Source organism: Tympanuchus pallidicinctus, unplaced genomic scaffold (assembly GCF_026119805.1).
Source record: "Tympanuchus pallidicinctus isolate F22 unplaced genomic scaffold, pur_lepc_1.0 scaffold4, whole genome shotgun sequence".
Lineage (NCBI taxonomy): Eukaryota > Metazoa > Chordata > Aves > Galliformes > Phasianidae > Tympanuchus > Tympanuchus pallidicinctus.
Window position 1 is genome coordinate 42,532,998 of NW_026294758.1, and position 16,144 is coordinate 42,549,141.

Below are 16,144 nucleotides of genomic sequence, written 5' to 3' on the forward strand. Positions count from 1 at the left end.
CTCAGAAGTGTAGTTAAGATTTTGGTTATACCTGCCCATGTGTCTGTGTTTTGTCAATTAAGGAGGCTGAAGAGCTGAGGAAAAGGCTGTGAATTCACATTTGAATACAGGAAGCCAAGAATGTGTAATAATGTTTTTTCTCTAAGTTGTAAAGCAGTGAGAAGTAGATCAAAATTTTATGTTCTTTTGTTCTGTCCTGAAGGCCAAAGAAAAGAGTAATCATGAAAAAATGTTTTAATAACATTTTCAGAGCTACACAAGTAAGATACTCTAGCTACTTTATATTGTTAGTCTAAAGATTTGCAGCAGCAGTAGGCACCTAATGTAACTTGTCTAAATTTGGGAGTTTTGAGTGCCCAATTATTGCAGTATTGCTAATTATTGTGTATGTGTTGTAACTACACCTATTGCCTCTGGTGCAACATTTGTTTGAGTCTTCAGACCAAGTACTGACCAAGTATTTTCTGATGACTCTGAAATATGCAATTCCACATGTCATTGTTTTCTTAAAAAGGGGAGAAAAAGGCAGCAGCAACAAACAAATACTATTGTAAATTTTCTAGAACAGCAGAGATGTGAAATTGGGCAACAGAATTGTGTTTGGTTGGGAACACTTAGCTGCTGAGTCACAGTTTTAACTTATGCGTGGTTGTGTTGTGGATCAGTTAGGTAGGCAATGATGTGCTGTGTTCCTATGGGTGTTCCATAGGACAAGAATTAATTTGATGAGTGAGCTAGTGAAAGTACTGAGATGCTGTGGTGGAATCAGTTGTTTAGGAAGAAAACCTATATGCTTAGCCATAACTGGCTTGGAAGTCAGTGTCAGAGTGGTAAGTATTAATAATACAATTCCTCTTCATGGATGCTTTTTGAGAACGGTATTTATTGCACATACTTTGGGGAGTCAAAATTTGTGTTATTTTTAATATTTTTCTGGTTGAGCAAAGAATTATTACTTGTACATGTTAATAAAATCCTTTATACTGTATATTGGTTTCCTCCAGGGTTTCAGGAAATAATGTGCAACTGTTTCCTAGTATGTGATGTGTATGTTTGCTTCCCAGTATTTATTTGACGCAAAATACGTTCTCACATGTTTTGAAAAGAGTTTTTTTAAAGATATGTTTGACATATTGCTTAATACCCAGCTGTAGTGACACATTTCAGTAAATGCAAAGCTATTGTTTGCTGTGCTGTTCTAATGGCTTTCCCAGACGAGTTTTTGTGAACAAAGCTCAGTTCCTCACAACGGTGGAAGTTGTGAATAGATCTCCTTAGCCCCCATGGTACAGCTTTAAAGAACGTTTTTAAAAGGTAACAATAGGTGGAGAAAGGTGGGTGGGAAGCTTGCAGGGTGGGGGGAGGCAGGGGGAAGAGGGGAGAGGCATGGCTTAACTTTCTGCTGCATAGCACCCATGTGCTGAGCTTTTTCTCTCATCTGGAGAGACTAGACCTAAGGGGTGAAACTTCCTGCTAGCTTCCGATTCCTACTTTCACCCGTGGCTATTGATATTACCGAAGATAACTTATTATTTGTATTAGCTGAGCTGTTTGTAATGTTTCAGTCATGGGACTTCAGCTAAAAATTTGAATTTCTAGGGAAAAGAATGTCAAAGGATAAGCAAAATTGTTGATTTGTGTGAGGACTATGAAATAATGAAAATCCAGCGTAAGCCAGTTAGTTCTCCTTAGAGGGCTGCTTGCTCCCAACTCCTGCACGTTTCTGTTCTGTTCTGTTTTTACCGCATTTGCATTACTATAGTTTTCTGTCTGACTTAAAAGATGCTATAATTAATCAGTGAACACCGAGGCAACTCCCTTTTTGTCTTTAAATATAAATCACTTTGCGTTCCTCCTGTCTCCATTTTCTCCTTGCAGTTAGGAGTGATGGATTAGAATTAGGCTGCAGCACAGATTGGGAAAATCTCCCAGCATCCTCTCCCTGCAGAGGCATCAGCTTCCAGCATTGACTGTAGCTGCTGCCACTCTAACTGACATTTCTTTTAAATTCAGCTATGGAGAGTGCCTCACATGCCAGCTGCTGGCTTGTGAACTTTTATCCTTTTTTTTTTCTTTTTTTGCTTTAACTCATTAATGGAACCTCACGGATGCTGAGGAGTAAAACAGTTTTCTCTGCATGCTTTTTTTTTTTTTCCTGTCTTTTTGATGTGTGGATCAAGGTGGAAAAAGGACAGTGAAAGAAGAAGCACTTATTTTTGGGTAAGGACTGTATTTACTTATCTGAAGTTAACCAAATTAGCCTTGTAAGTACATTGTTTCTGCCTATTAGTTGCTGAAAATGTAATTATGATGGCCAGATACATGGGGTTTTGTCTGTGGAAATCTACTTTGGCAGATATGCTGAACATTTTAAAAAATATATATTTGTAGTTTAGGTTGAGTTCCTTGGAGGAGAGAAAAAGGTTCTATTATGTTCAGAATGGATTTAAGAAGTAATTGTTTCTCCTCTTTTCTCCTCTGCACTTTGCAGAGGTGAACAATGCTTCTGGCAAGCAGCAGCTTCTCTGCTGATGTCAGTGCTTGATCAGCAAGGATGCTGTGGATTGTAGAACACCGCAAGGTGTGTATTTTGGGATGCTGTTCTTTAAAATGTGGGAGTTGAAGGACAGTGTAAGTCTTGTAGTCGTTTTTTGCACTTGCAGATTACATCTTTTCTTGGTAGGTGGATTGATTAAGCATTTGAGGTAGTATAATTTTTGATTTAAATAATTTATTTAATGGAATGCAGTTCTGTGCTCTTTAAGTACTGAATGCTATGTATAACAGTGTGCTTTTTTTAGAGATTTCAGTAATGTAAGGTCTCCAACAATGGCTGTAAGTTTAGTATGTGATGAATTCTGATAAATTGTTTTAAAGTTAGGTAGAACAGTCCTGTTAGTAGGACTGTTAGCAGTGTCCTAATTGTCTGCTTGGATCTGAGCCAGTATTCATGTGACGCAGTGCGAGTCCCATAAACATCTGGCCTGATCTGGTGTCCTACTTGCTGGATGATTTATTTCTTATCTTTTCTGTAGCAAGATAAGTGGATTTTTTAAAATTCATTTTGTGTAAATCTGTCAACAGTTATTATCACTTAAATATACTAGCTCTTTCCAAGAGGATCTTTTTGAAACTATTTTCTTGTCTTATGTCCTATTCCATATGGGAAATGCTGAACAAATTGATTTTTTTATTAGCTATGTAGCTATACATATATGCTGTATATTAAATTTTGACTGTATTGTTCACTAGCACATTCAGATGTTCTTTTTTCTGTTTGCTGTATCTTGTATTGACCTCAACTGGATTATTTCATATAAGGTATTAGACTCATGGCATATTAAACATAGTGAAATCTGAGTTTATCTGCAAAGATCACGTGTTAAAATGCACATCTAGATATATAGTTGAATTACTGTGTTTTGTTAGTGAATTTGGTACAACCTTTTATAATGGTATGCATTTCTACCGGTGTCCAACAGAACAGTGTTAAGCACGTTTGTACTTTTGTACCTGCTTTGTTTATTTCTTCTGCCTGTCCCCCCAGCCCCCAATCAAGCTGGTCACCTCAAAATTTTCAAGCTTTGATTTTTTTTGCTGGCTGTGTTTAGGGTAATGTATGTTTTGCAAGGTTGCATCAAAGTCATACTTCGTTTGCTTGAATAGGCTTGTATCACAATCAAACTAGTGATTAGATTAATTATATGTGCATATTCAGACAGATAAGTGGTAGCCTAGGTTTTTGCAGTGTCTGTTTTCTCAGTATGGCTGATTCATTGTGCAAGACATGTATTTTGTTTACTGTGCATGTGCAGTGCCAATTGCTGTTGAAGTAAAGAGTAGGTAAGAGCAGATAAAGGTGATTTTTCTTTTACTTTATTCACCACTTTAGCTTCTCTTTTTGAGTTTCAAACGGGTGCACTGTGATGTTGGCAATGACAAATGCTAGTCACCCAATAAGAAGAGTTTAATATTGACCCTTTATTTTTCTGTGCCATTTGGGACCTCAGTAGGTGAAGAACTTACCTCAGTTTTCTTGCTTTGTGCTTCTTCAATCATTTTTTTGCATCTGTACATCATATGTGAGAACAGAGCAATTGGATGTTTTCGTGTGCTATGGAGATACTACATTAATAATAAAGATACAAGTAAACTTCTTTTATCTGCCTCCACTATTCCATGAAGTCATGGATGTAAATTAGAGTAAATGTTTGGAAGCAAGATCTTTTGATCACTTCATTGCATTTCATTGCTAGGTTCTTCTGAAGTAGTGCAGTAGGCACTGGATTTCCTTTTAACTAGAACACACAGTTCTATTCATATCACAAAGCCCAAGACCACTAATAAGACTCAACTGAAGAATGTAAAGCAAAGATACACTAATAGTCTCCTGACAGGTGGTGGTCTAGTATCTGAAATTGGATGTCAGCTGAGATATTTTAAGAAGAATTTTTTTTTTTTAGAACATGTTTGTTGCATCTGAGTTTTTGAACATGCTTCATTCATAAGAGTATCAGAAATATTTTGACTAATGTGAGGAGTAGTACTCCCTAAAATAAAGCCCATGTCTTCTGTAGTGTGTATCTAATTCTAGCCTTTCTGAACTTCATAAAACTTACTGTTTTAAATAGGAATGGAGGCTAGGCACCTCTCTTGATGTGCCAGCATTTTTCTCTGACTTCTGATCCGTGAGGAATAAAGCCTTTTCTAGCTACCATCTGTCGTCTTTATTAGATCGTGTATGTCTGGTGAGATAGGAACTTTACTAAAACCTTTTTGTAGTTTCTTTACATAGCAAATGGTCTCACCTGTATGAATTTTCCAGTGTCCAAATAATACAAGTGAATAAAACTGCCAGTTTTCTTACAGTAATTTGCTTCTGGATCTCTTTTACCTCTCTATTTCTGTTTTCACAGTTGAATTCTGTTCAATTTTGTTGAAACTGACAAGGTTTTTAAATGTTGTTTCAGTAGAGGGACACTGGATAAAACAATCTGAAAAGAGTGCAGAAAAGCTGCACAGCAATTTCTTTTTTTACAAAAACTCTGAAAGGAATGATCCATGCAATTTATTGGCATAAGAGTCTACTGTGGTTAGCAGCTTAAGAGGACATTTGCTATGTACTCTTAGAACACCCAGGTACAGGTAGTGAGAGCTGGAGTGCTATACAGTCACCTTCATACAATTACAGAGGTAGTAATTAGCACAAAGCTTAACATTCACGAGCCCTTTTTTTTATAGTGGAGAGGGTCAGGGCAAACAGCAGCAACAATGATGAGTTTTAAAATAGAAGTGAAGATTTGATTATTAAAAACTGGAAAAACAAAACAACAAAAAACCAACAAAACCCAAAATAAATTCAAACACTTTTTTTTTTTTCAGGTATATTTATTGATGAATTAAAATGTTATCTCACTGAAATTCCACTATTCAGTGAAAAGCTGTCAATTCTAACTTTTGGCAATTCTGATGTTAAGTGAGAAGTCCTTATTTCCATGCATATTTTAATAATTCCTGATTTTTCACTAGGAGCAACTGTTTCATTTCTCATGTGGATACCTCAGTCTTGTTAATGTTTTTCTTTCTGATAATTTCATCTTTTTTTTTTCTTTTTTGCAACTGTTTCTTTTGAAAATTGATGTTTTGATGCTTTCTCTTGATTATATATACAAGTTTATAGTAGCAGCTAGCTAGTGTTTCTTTACTTTCTGTATCAACATTTCTGTCTCCACTGTAAGATGAGGGGGAAGAAGCAATTTGACTTTTAAAATATGCTAACTGTGATATTGCTTGATCGTGTAAATGCTCACAGAAGCAAGTGTCTTGGCATTGCAGCAACAGCAGTGTAATTCATGGTTTTAGACTTAGAAATAACAGACTAAATGCTGGTAGCTTATAATGAAATAGCATTGGGAGTGGAAGTTCAAGCCAACTGAACTGAATTCTCTCTACGTGCGGCATTTCTATCTTCTGCCGTTACTAGTTCTGTTTTGTGGATAGATGACTAACTGCAGTCTCCAGAAATCAAGGCAAACATAAACTCCTACTTGTGTGAGAGTAATGTGGTTTGCTGCTTTCATGGAATATTAATATAATTACGGTGTCCGGAAAAATCTATAGGGAGGAAGAAGTGAAAGTATTACTATTATGATTTTTCCAAAAATAACAAATGGAACTGACATCGGTTTCCCATGCAGTGCTATAGGCTTGGGGCTGAGTGGTTGGATGACTGAAGAGGTAAAGGGACCTGGGGGTGTTGGTTGATGCTTGGCTGAACATGAGCTGACAGTGTGCCCAGGTGGCCAAGAAGGCCAACGGTATCCTGGCCTGTGTTAGAAGTAGTGTGGCCAGCAGGAGCAGGGAGGTGATCATTTCTCTGTACTCAGCACTGGTGAGGCTGCACCTCAAGTACTGTGTTCAGTTTTGGGCCCCTCACTACAAAAAAGACATCAAGGCCATGGAGCACGTCCAGAGAAGGGCAACAGCTGGGATTGTTTAGCCCGGAGAAGAGGGGGCTCAGGGGAGACCTCATTGCACTCTACAACTTCCTGAAGGGAAAGGAGGAGGGGTTTGGCCTCTTCTCCCAGGCAACAAACAGGACCCGAGGAAACAGCCACGAGTTGTGCCAGAGGAGATGTAGGTTGGACATAAGAACTTTTTCTCTGAGTGAGTGGTCAGGCACTGGAATGGCTGCCCAGGGAAGTGGTGGAGTCGCCGTCCCTGGCAGTGTTCAAGAGGTGCCTGGATGAGGAGCTACGAGGTATGGTTTAGTAGCTTGTGGTAGCAGTGGTGATGGCAGGACAGTTGGACTCAGTGATCTTGTAGGTTGTTTTCAATCTCATGATTCTATGATTCTGTAATTCAAAGTGCAGGACCCAGCATTTGGTCATATTGAACCTCATCCCATTGGCTTCAGCCCAGCTATCCAGCCTGTCCAGATCCCTCTGAAGGGCCATGCTACTACTAGGCAGATGGGTACTTCCAGCCAACTTGGTGTCATCTGCAAACTTACTGAGGGTGCACTCAGTGCCAGCTTTTGCAGGAAAATAGCATGGGAGACAGTGTTGAAGGCTTTGCTGAAGTCTAGGTAGACTACATCAACAGTCTTTCCTTCATCCACCAGGTGGGTCACTAGATCATAGATGAAATCAGGTTGGTCAAGTAGGATCTGCTCTTCGTGAGCCCTGCTGGCTAGGCCTGATCCCCCGGTCACCCTGCACATGCCGCATGATCTCCCTCAAGACAATCTGCTCCATACCTTTCCCTGGTACCGAGGTCAGGCTAACAGGCCTGTAGTTCCCCGGATCCTCCTTACGACCTGTCTAGTAGATGGGAGTCACATTGGCAAGCCTCCAGTCTTCTGGGACCTCACTAGTCAAGGAGCACTGAGAGATAATGGGAAGCAGCTCAGCTGTCACCTCTGCCAGTTCCCTCAGCTCTCTTATTGAAAGGGCACTCAATCCCTTCATCAGTATTGTTGAAAAAGATATTGGGGAAAAAAATCTGGCCCCAATTCTGAGCCTTGGAAATGACTTGTGACTGACTGCCAGCTGGATTTAAGTCTGTTCACAGCAACCCTTTGGATCAAGCCATCCAGCCAGTTTTAACTAGTGAACAGGGCATCTGTCCAAACAAGTAGCAGCCAGTTACTCCAGGAGAAGGCTATGGGAAAGAGTATAAAATGTCTTGTTAAAGTTCAAGTAAACAGCAGACAGAACCTTCTCATTGTCCATTATACAGATCATCCTGTTGTAGGAGGACATCAGGTTAGTCAGGCATTTCATAAACCTGTACTGACTGAGTCAGGTCACTTAGTTATCCTGTACCACATCCTGTGCAGTGATGGTACTCAAGATGATCTGCTGCATGACTTCCCCAGGTACTGAGGTAAGGTTGACAGATCCAGTTCTCTGGATTATCCTTCTGGCCTTTCTTGTAGACAGATGTGAAAGTCATCAGCCTGCAGCCAGCTGCAATCTTGCTGGTCAGCCAGAACTGCTGGCAAATTTTTGACAGTGGCCTGGCTAATACTAACCTTCTTCTTCATCGTTGAATGGGGGGCTAGGGTATGTGTTGTGTGTCTGTTTTGTAGTCTTGTTTCTTTGTTTGAGTTTGCCTGTTTTAGAAAACTGCCCATTTTTGAATAGATCATAATACGGTGAGCTTTCAGAGTAACTTCTGCCTGTTGACAGTTTTGGCCAAAACTTGAGTAGTGCTGTTTCCTTAATAAATGTTGAATACACAATCTACAGCATGTGTTGATGAAGTTCTTCTGAAAAAGTGAAGACACTATGCCATTAAAGTAATTATTTCTTCAAATCTGTATTGCTTTTGCAAAAATTTCATTGTAATGCTTTCCATTAGTTGGTAACATTTCCACTGAATATATATATAATCTGCACAGATTTTACATTTGTAAAATTCATGCTTCTCGTGAAAGAATGTGTGCATAATCTACTAGGGAGATAAAACTGATATAAAACTGTCTGCTTGTATTTTTAAAGATCAAAACAACAACAACAAAAAAATGAATCCCACCTTTATGAGTGTTTTAAGAGTACTCCCTTCCAATAAGAAAATAATCCAGCATAGTTAAAAGCTACTGTCTTTGCTTCCATGACCATTTGTCATGTTCACAGTATGTGAATCTGAATTGTATTGCCCGGGTCCTTGATAAACTTTCCGACTGACCACAGCAAAACTGTGCAGAACATGAAATGTAGACCTAACTGCCTAGTTCTAAAGACAAGGTAAATGGCCAAACTCTTTTGTAAGCAGAAGGTTACTGTAATCTTCATTTCATCTCATAAAACTGTTGGTGGGTATTTACTATTTTATCTGTGGTAGGTAGGTAGTACACCCAATAAAATCTCTCATTGTATGTTTGGTGAGATTTTTGACTTCTGTTGCAACTTAATGCCTGTGTGAGGGATTGATGTGTGATAGCAAATAATATTGCCCATTAGGAAACTACCCAAATTAGTTTTTTGCACTCCTCAGCTCAGAGGAGTAGAGTATTACAATTGACTCATATGAGTAATGAATGATCAAGACAAAGTGAAACCAATTTTTTTCTTCTCAGTGGTGAGGACTACTGAGTTTAAAACTATGAAGAAAAACATCTGAAGAGAGATTTCCAGGTTGAAGAACCAATAGTTCATTTGTCTTTTGGTTTGCTTGGGTGTGATGTTTGCACATGGATGCATGTTAATGTGAAAATCATTTCCATTGGAGGATGGATATCTTTACAGCTCCTGTCTGCAGATATGCAGTCCTGTAAGTCACTGCTGTTTTGAGTCAGTACTCTGAATTAAAAATGCAGCAAAATGATGCTTGCACAGAAATCATTCCTTTTGCAGTAAAGCAGTGTCAGGGTCATTTGAGATAAATAAGTAGTAATGTGGTAATGGCATTCTAAGTGTTTTGGATCCTTGATAAGTAGAAAGGTAAGCAAAGAGGACATGAAGACTATTTTGGCATGTAAAGACATAGAATACTTCAGCTGGGAGGAGCCTTCAGAGATTATCAAGCTCAACTTCCTGACCTCTGCAGGACTAATGAAAAGTTACTGCAAAGGGAGGTTGCTTCTCAGCTTCAACTCTAGTCTTGGCAATCTGAGAGAGCTCAGCCTCCCTTCACTGGACATGCCTTGCTGCCCTGGTACCAGTTTTGGTGACCTTCTTTGCACACTTGCAAGTATCTTAACATCCATTTATGTGGTGGAGCCCAGAACTATGCACAGTATCTAAGGTGAAGTTATGCCAATACCAGATGTAGCAGGATAATCACTGCTTTTGACCGTCTGGCTGTGCCGGGTCTGCTGCACCCAAAAATGAGGTTTGCACTCTTGGCTGCCAGGGCACACTGCTGTCTCATACTCAACCTAGTGTCACTGGCATCCAGATCCTTCTCTGCTGAGCTGCTCTCCAGCCAGTTGTCTCACAGTGTATGTCTGTGTCTTGTAATTACTGTCCAAAGTGCAGCAGAAATACCCTTTGTGAACTTCATGCCTTGAGTCAGTAGCACCTCTCAACTTAGTGTCATCAGCAAATTTGCTAAAGAATGTGTTCAAATCCTGTATTCAGATCACTGATTGAAAAGAAGCTGAATAGGACTAGCCCTAGAGTTGAGCTCTGTGGCTATTTAATATCCACATGATGAGAATAGGGAATGATTATTTAATGATTTCTTTGTGAACTGACCGAGGGTGTTGTAGTTGAATGTAGTTGTTGTAGTTTTGGTGTTGTCTGGGAGAAGGTCTTCCAGGAAGACAGTTGTCATGGAGTTAACTAGGTCAGTCCATGCCCGTGACAGGCGGGCAGTTGGCCCCTGGGCCCCTCCAGCCCCACAGAATGGGAAGGGAAAAGGAAAAGGGAGATGGAGCTGGGCTCAAGGAAGGAAAAAAAAACAAACAGTGGCAACAATCTATGGAGGAAAACTTATTTTACTAACTATAATATTGGAATGCAAGATAATACAATGTAATTGAAATTGAGACTAATAAATCAAATAAAATGGGTGAGAGAGATCCTGAGACAGAGTCAAACCTGAAAAGCTTGGAACAGCTAGGAAAGTACCCTCCAGCACACACTGGAGGCAGTAAGAGAGTGCCCCACCCAGAAAGGCCAGATTCCATGACTTCTGTGATGTGCAGGAGTAGGTACCTGGAATTGGAGCATTAATACTTTAACTCCCAGTGCACTGCATGATGTCATGATGTGGAATACTGAAAACCAAAAAACATAAAACCATGGTAACAGTGGATTCCAACCCACTAAGACTTTGAAGGCTTGAGTTTACTTTATGTTAAGCACAGATAGCGGTGCACATCAAACACAGAGATCTCTTCTTCAACTGTAAAAAAATCCCTGTGTGTCTGCATGGTGGTCCTGCACAGGAGGAAGGAGAAGAAGGATCCCATCAGCTAAAGTTATCAGAATCTGCATTGATCTTGGACATTACAAAAGAAGAATCCATTCAAAGTAAGGAGTGTTCAAAAGTAACACAAGCCAGAAAGGTAGACATAACTGAGTAAGTTCTAGTCAAGCGATACTGCTATTTATTGTTATGTTGTGAGAAAAACTTAATTATTCATTTTGACAGTGTGGAACATAAACAGCAAAATACTACATTTTCTCATTGAAGATACTTATTACTTATGAAAGGAAAGTTCTGTTTTGAAGTTGTAGAAACAGTGAATAGCATCAGCGAGCATCAGATTTTGACAGTGTATTAAGGCTATTTGATTTATTTACTTGGTGAAAATACTTTTTAATGCTGTTTTGTCATCATTGTCTTAGCAATAAATGTCCTATTAGATACTTGCATGCATGTTGCTCAAGAAGAAGGCTACACGTTGTAGTTTCTTACTATCTTATCTATTGTATTCTGACTGAACCCAAAACAGTTTTTGTTTGTGTTAAGGAAACCAATATGTCTAAAGGAGATTATTCTTCAGCAGAGCTTCAGTAAATGCAATGAGTCACATACTTGCTAGCTCTTTCCTGAGAAATTATTCCTTAAGATGCAGTGCATTGTATTTTCTTGATTCTTTACATCAAAATAGCATCCTCTCTGCAATGTTCTTCAACATCTTTATCGAAGAGCTCATCAATGGGGTTAAGTTCACCACCAAGCAAGTTTGCTGACACCTAGCTGGGTGGCACAGCTGGGTGTTGTATCTGGATTGGGGCAATCCCACCTGTGTACAGACAGAAGAACTCCTTGAGAGCAGCCCTGAGGAGAGGACAAGGGAGATCATTGTGATCCTCTCTGCACTCCTGAGGTCCCATCTGGAGCACTGTGTTCAGGTCTGGATCCCCAGCATGGGAATGATGTGGAGCTGTTGGAGCAAGTCCAGAGGAGGGCTGTGAAGGTGATCAGAGGGCTGGAGCACTTCTCCAAAGAAAGGCTGTGAGCTGGACTTGTTCTGTCTGGGGAGACCTCATTGCAGTCATCCAGTACTGAAAGGGAGCTTAAAAGCAAGGGGGAGACAGACTTTTCACACTGGTATATGGTGATAGGACAAGAGGGAATGCTTTTAAGCTGAAGAAGAAGGGATATAGTTTAGGTATTAGGAGGATTTTTTTTTTTTTTTATTTTTACTCAGAGGGCAGTGAAGCACTGTCACAGGCTGCCCAGAGAAGTTGTAGGTGCCCCATCCCTGGAGTTGTTCAAGGCCAGGTTGGGTGGCAGCTTGATCCATCTGGTGTGTGGTAACTGCCATTTTTCCAGAGAATGGTTGCTAAGTTGTTGCAGTAAGGTTGACTGGCTAAATCTTAGATACAAAGGCAACAGCCTGTTCCACTTGATACTTTGAAGTCGCAATGACTGCCCTCCTGGGATAATCTTACACCGATAATTGACAGATTGTTTCTATCAAACTCATTAAATACGTGAATAACTTTATCTTAAATACTAAAGCAACAACTTTTTTTTCACCTACATTTTGAGCTGTTTGTCGTTACCAGTTCAGCCCATTTTAAATTAGCTGGGAAGTGAGGGGGGATAGCAGTGGGAACAGAGAATTAACAAGCTGTAAATAATTTCGGTGCGTTCAATTACTAACACTCCTTTATATACATGCTAGGGATTATTGTTCTAGTAGTAAATATTTCAATACATATTAGAAGAGAGAGAATAAAGGCTCATTCTGGCCATTTGCTAAATCTCAATTGTGTTTACTTTAAAAAAATAAATAAATAAATGAAGCAATCAGTGGAAATGTAGTATTTAAAAAGGAAAAGCCTATTAAATGTTTGTTGATGTTTTTCTTTGGAGAATTTCTTCAAATGAAACCATTTTTACTCTGGAAAGACGGATTACATATTCCATTTGTTAACCAAACACATGCTGTATGAAATTAGTTTCCTAAAACTAGCAAAGTCAAATGTGGACACAGAAGCCTTGGAAGGCACAGTGGTAGTGATGCTTTGTTACTGAAAGCTTAACTCATACCTCTCTCTTATAGCAGGAACAGAGAGAGGTAGCAATTAATTTTTCATAGCTATCTGTTTGCAGGTGCTGCTTATGGAATTAGCTAACTATTGTGTGAAGTTTTCAATTGTTCTAAATGAGTCTCTTATTTCTTACCACTGCTCTTTGGAGAGTATGCTGTTGAAGACATTTAAAGAAGATATGTAAAAACACATACATTTCTCTGCTAATGATATAAATCTTTTAATTTGGACTATTTTGTTGACATTCAGAATTCAAATACACAGATTGCTCTGGTTATATTTAGTAAATTTGAATGTTTATCAAGACAATATTTATTAATGAGAATAGGATCACAAACATACTGATTATTGATGATGGCTTTAATGGAAAACGTTTAACCCCTTGAACAAGTTTAAATGAAGTGCAAAGTCCTGTTTTGCCAAGGAGGTATGGAGCTTCCTTGCCTGTGTTTGTCTGCAACAGTGGCAAATTGTTGCTTTCGAATAAAAATCTGTATACTTGGTAAACCACTTTCCTTTTTCTCCTCATTAAGGAGGAGCCGATAGGAAGGATTAATCAGTTAATCTAAGTTAAGGACTTAGAGGAGAGAGTCTAAAATCAAAGAGATTATGCAAACCTTGTTAAAAGGGGAAAACTAAAATTGTCAGTGATCCTGTTGAAGTCACAGTGAAAATGGCATCTAGTTTTGTAGGCATCTTGAAACAGTGCTTCTGCTTTTCTTCTTTCCCTCTCTTCTAATTTTTCGTTGATGTGTGAGATTCAGAAATTTGAGAAAATACATATAGCGAGGGGGAAATGAAAATCAAATGCATAATGAAATACACTGCTGTCATTGAGTAGGCTTTAGTTATCTCGTGGAGATAATTCACACAGACTTGTATAAGGTTTAGGACTTGGAAAATGAAGAAAAAAGTAATAAATGAACATTTTTTTTTTTTTTTTTACAGTTCAGTTGTAGCACTACAGTCTAAGTACTCTCAAAGCTCTGGCTTCTAGTAAAATCAGTGATTTTATACTTAAATGCACACTATAAAGCTTTCTGAGTAAACAGAAAAGACCTGTGGTTAATGAAACTACTATAGCAAAAGATGAATGTGTAGGTTGGGTGAGAGTAGCTGACACTCTTTGAATTGTGAATTGATTCCTTATGTTCTATATTGTGCAATACGATCTAGGGTACGAAGAGCAGTATAGAAATAACAGGATACAGAGTTGTTTGACAGAAGCAGAAGAAAAAAAATTACTGCTGTTACTTAATCTGGTTTATAACTTGTTACTTTTGTTTTTGTTATTGTGATATTTTTATTTGCAGCTGTAACTAAATAAAATTTAGTAAAGATTGTTAAAATATTTGAGTAAAGATTATTCTTCCTGCATTGATTAAATGCTATATAAAATCATTGCTGTGTGTGATCGTGTACTTCTGTAGTTAGTTGACCAAAATTTACTTTATTATTCCATAGGGATTACATCAGTATTGCAATCACCAGAGCACCTTTCAGTAACAAAACGAATGTATGACCCTAAGTAGTACCTAGAGTGTAGAATACATCTCTTTTTTAGCCAGATATAGCCCATAGCTCCAGGCTCAGGATATGTCTTTTGTCTGTTTGCTTTTAAACAGTATCCCAAAGACTAAAAAAGGAGGGCTCTGTTGAGCAGTTTGCAGCTTCACAATTTTTTATAATGAAGTGCAAGATTTTCCTTTTGGTAGGCTCAGTATTAAATAGTGATTTTGAAGTGCTGAGTATATCTCTATGAAGTGATTTTTTTTTTTTTTTTTTATGTATGCTGTTAAAAAAGGGACAAACTTGAATAAATGTTTTCAGTGTTCATCTAGCCTTATCCCAGTTTTCTGCCCCAGAATGAATACAACAAGCAGAACCAATGTTTTTAAAAGTAATGGAGAGGTGGGGAAAAAAAAGGGGTTTTCTGTGTAAAAGCTTTTCCAATCATTTTAATATCATCTTTTGTTTAGGTTTTCTGTTCTGTTTTGTTTTGTTTTCCTGCATGCTTTCTTCCAGATTTAGAATAGCTGAACTCCCTATGGTTTGTCTTTCTTAAATTCCTCCTTTGGGATTCATCTCTTCTCGTGAGCACTTAAATATTCATCTCATTGCTGTGATCTGTTGCTTGGCACTGCTTAACCTTTCTTGAATAAAGCCCATTATGGAGCCTAAACCTGTTGTTTTAAAGCTGTAAACAGATTATCTTTTCCAGATCCAGATGCGCTCTTTAAAGGCTATGTAGCTGCTAGCTACTTGTTACTGCTGGGAATGTCTGGTGTGTTACCAGCTCCACACATGGAGTAGTAAGAGTGCTTCTTGACTATCAGACAAAACTGGTTGAGGTAGAAGTGTTGTTAGATAGCTTGCTCGTAAGCAATTCCCAGTAACTTAGCTGTGAAGTGAATTAGGAAGAACAAAAACTTTTGACATGTCTGAAGGCTTCTGACTGGAGTATTTTGAGGTTATTTGCAGAGTGAGTGTCTGTTTACTGCTTTCTTGGACTAAAGCTATTATGCTATCGTCTCTCTCCAGACTTTGAGTCTGAATAGAGTCTGATGCTACATTTATACTAATACAATTTATACTAATATGCAATTTATACTAATATGAGAGGTTAGATGCAATAACTTGTATGCTTGTTACACAAATATTAGTAAAAATGACTCCATTGCATATTGACTGCTAAACAGGATGGCAAAATGCTAACGATCAATTTAGTAAGTTTTCTTATATGTCTGTAGCATGGATAAAGTGATCTGTAGTGTGGATAAACAGTCTGACTTGGTTTTGTAATGTCAGATTTTAAAAATGAGCAATACCATACAATTGCTATCTAGCACCTGTTCAGTTATATTAGAAAACATATTTTTGTGTTTATTTTTACAACTTGACTGAAGTAAGAAGCTTCCTTTTTTTTCTTAGGGCATCCAAGATGGATCTCAAGAGTTCTCTGGAAGAATGTTCAATGGCACTGAATTTGTTTCTAAATAACAAGTTCTCTGAAGCCCTGGAATTACTTCGCCCATGGTGAGGTCATGATATTTGCTTGAATTTCCATGAACAGTGTAAAATATACTATCTGTAAGCTGAAGATCGGTTTAAAGCCTCTGAAGATAGTAGCTTTCATTTATTTCCTCTTGTCCAAAAGTATTTCTCAGTATTCTGGGGTTTTAGAA

At 38.4% G+C, this 16,144-nt stretch overlaps 1 protein-coding gene across 1 annotated transcript in view; it reads left to right on the plus strand.

The window, feature by feature from the left end:
- Window positions 1-16,144, plus strand: part of TTC39B (tetratricopeptide repeat domain 39B) — an 85,913-nt gene that overhangs the window by 32,775 nt on the left and 36,994 nt on the right. The window contains exon 3 of the mRNA XM_052701117.1: window positions 15,891-15,995. Coding sequence (XP_052557077.1) covers window positions 15,891-15,995 — 105 coding nt within the window. The remainder of the gene's footprint in view (window positions 1-15,890; window positions 15,996-16,144) is intronic.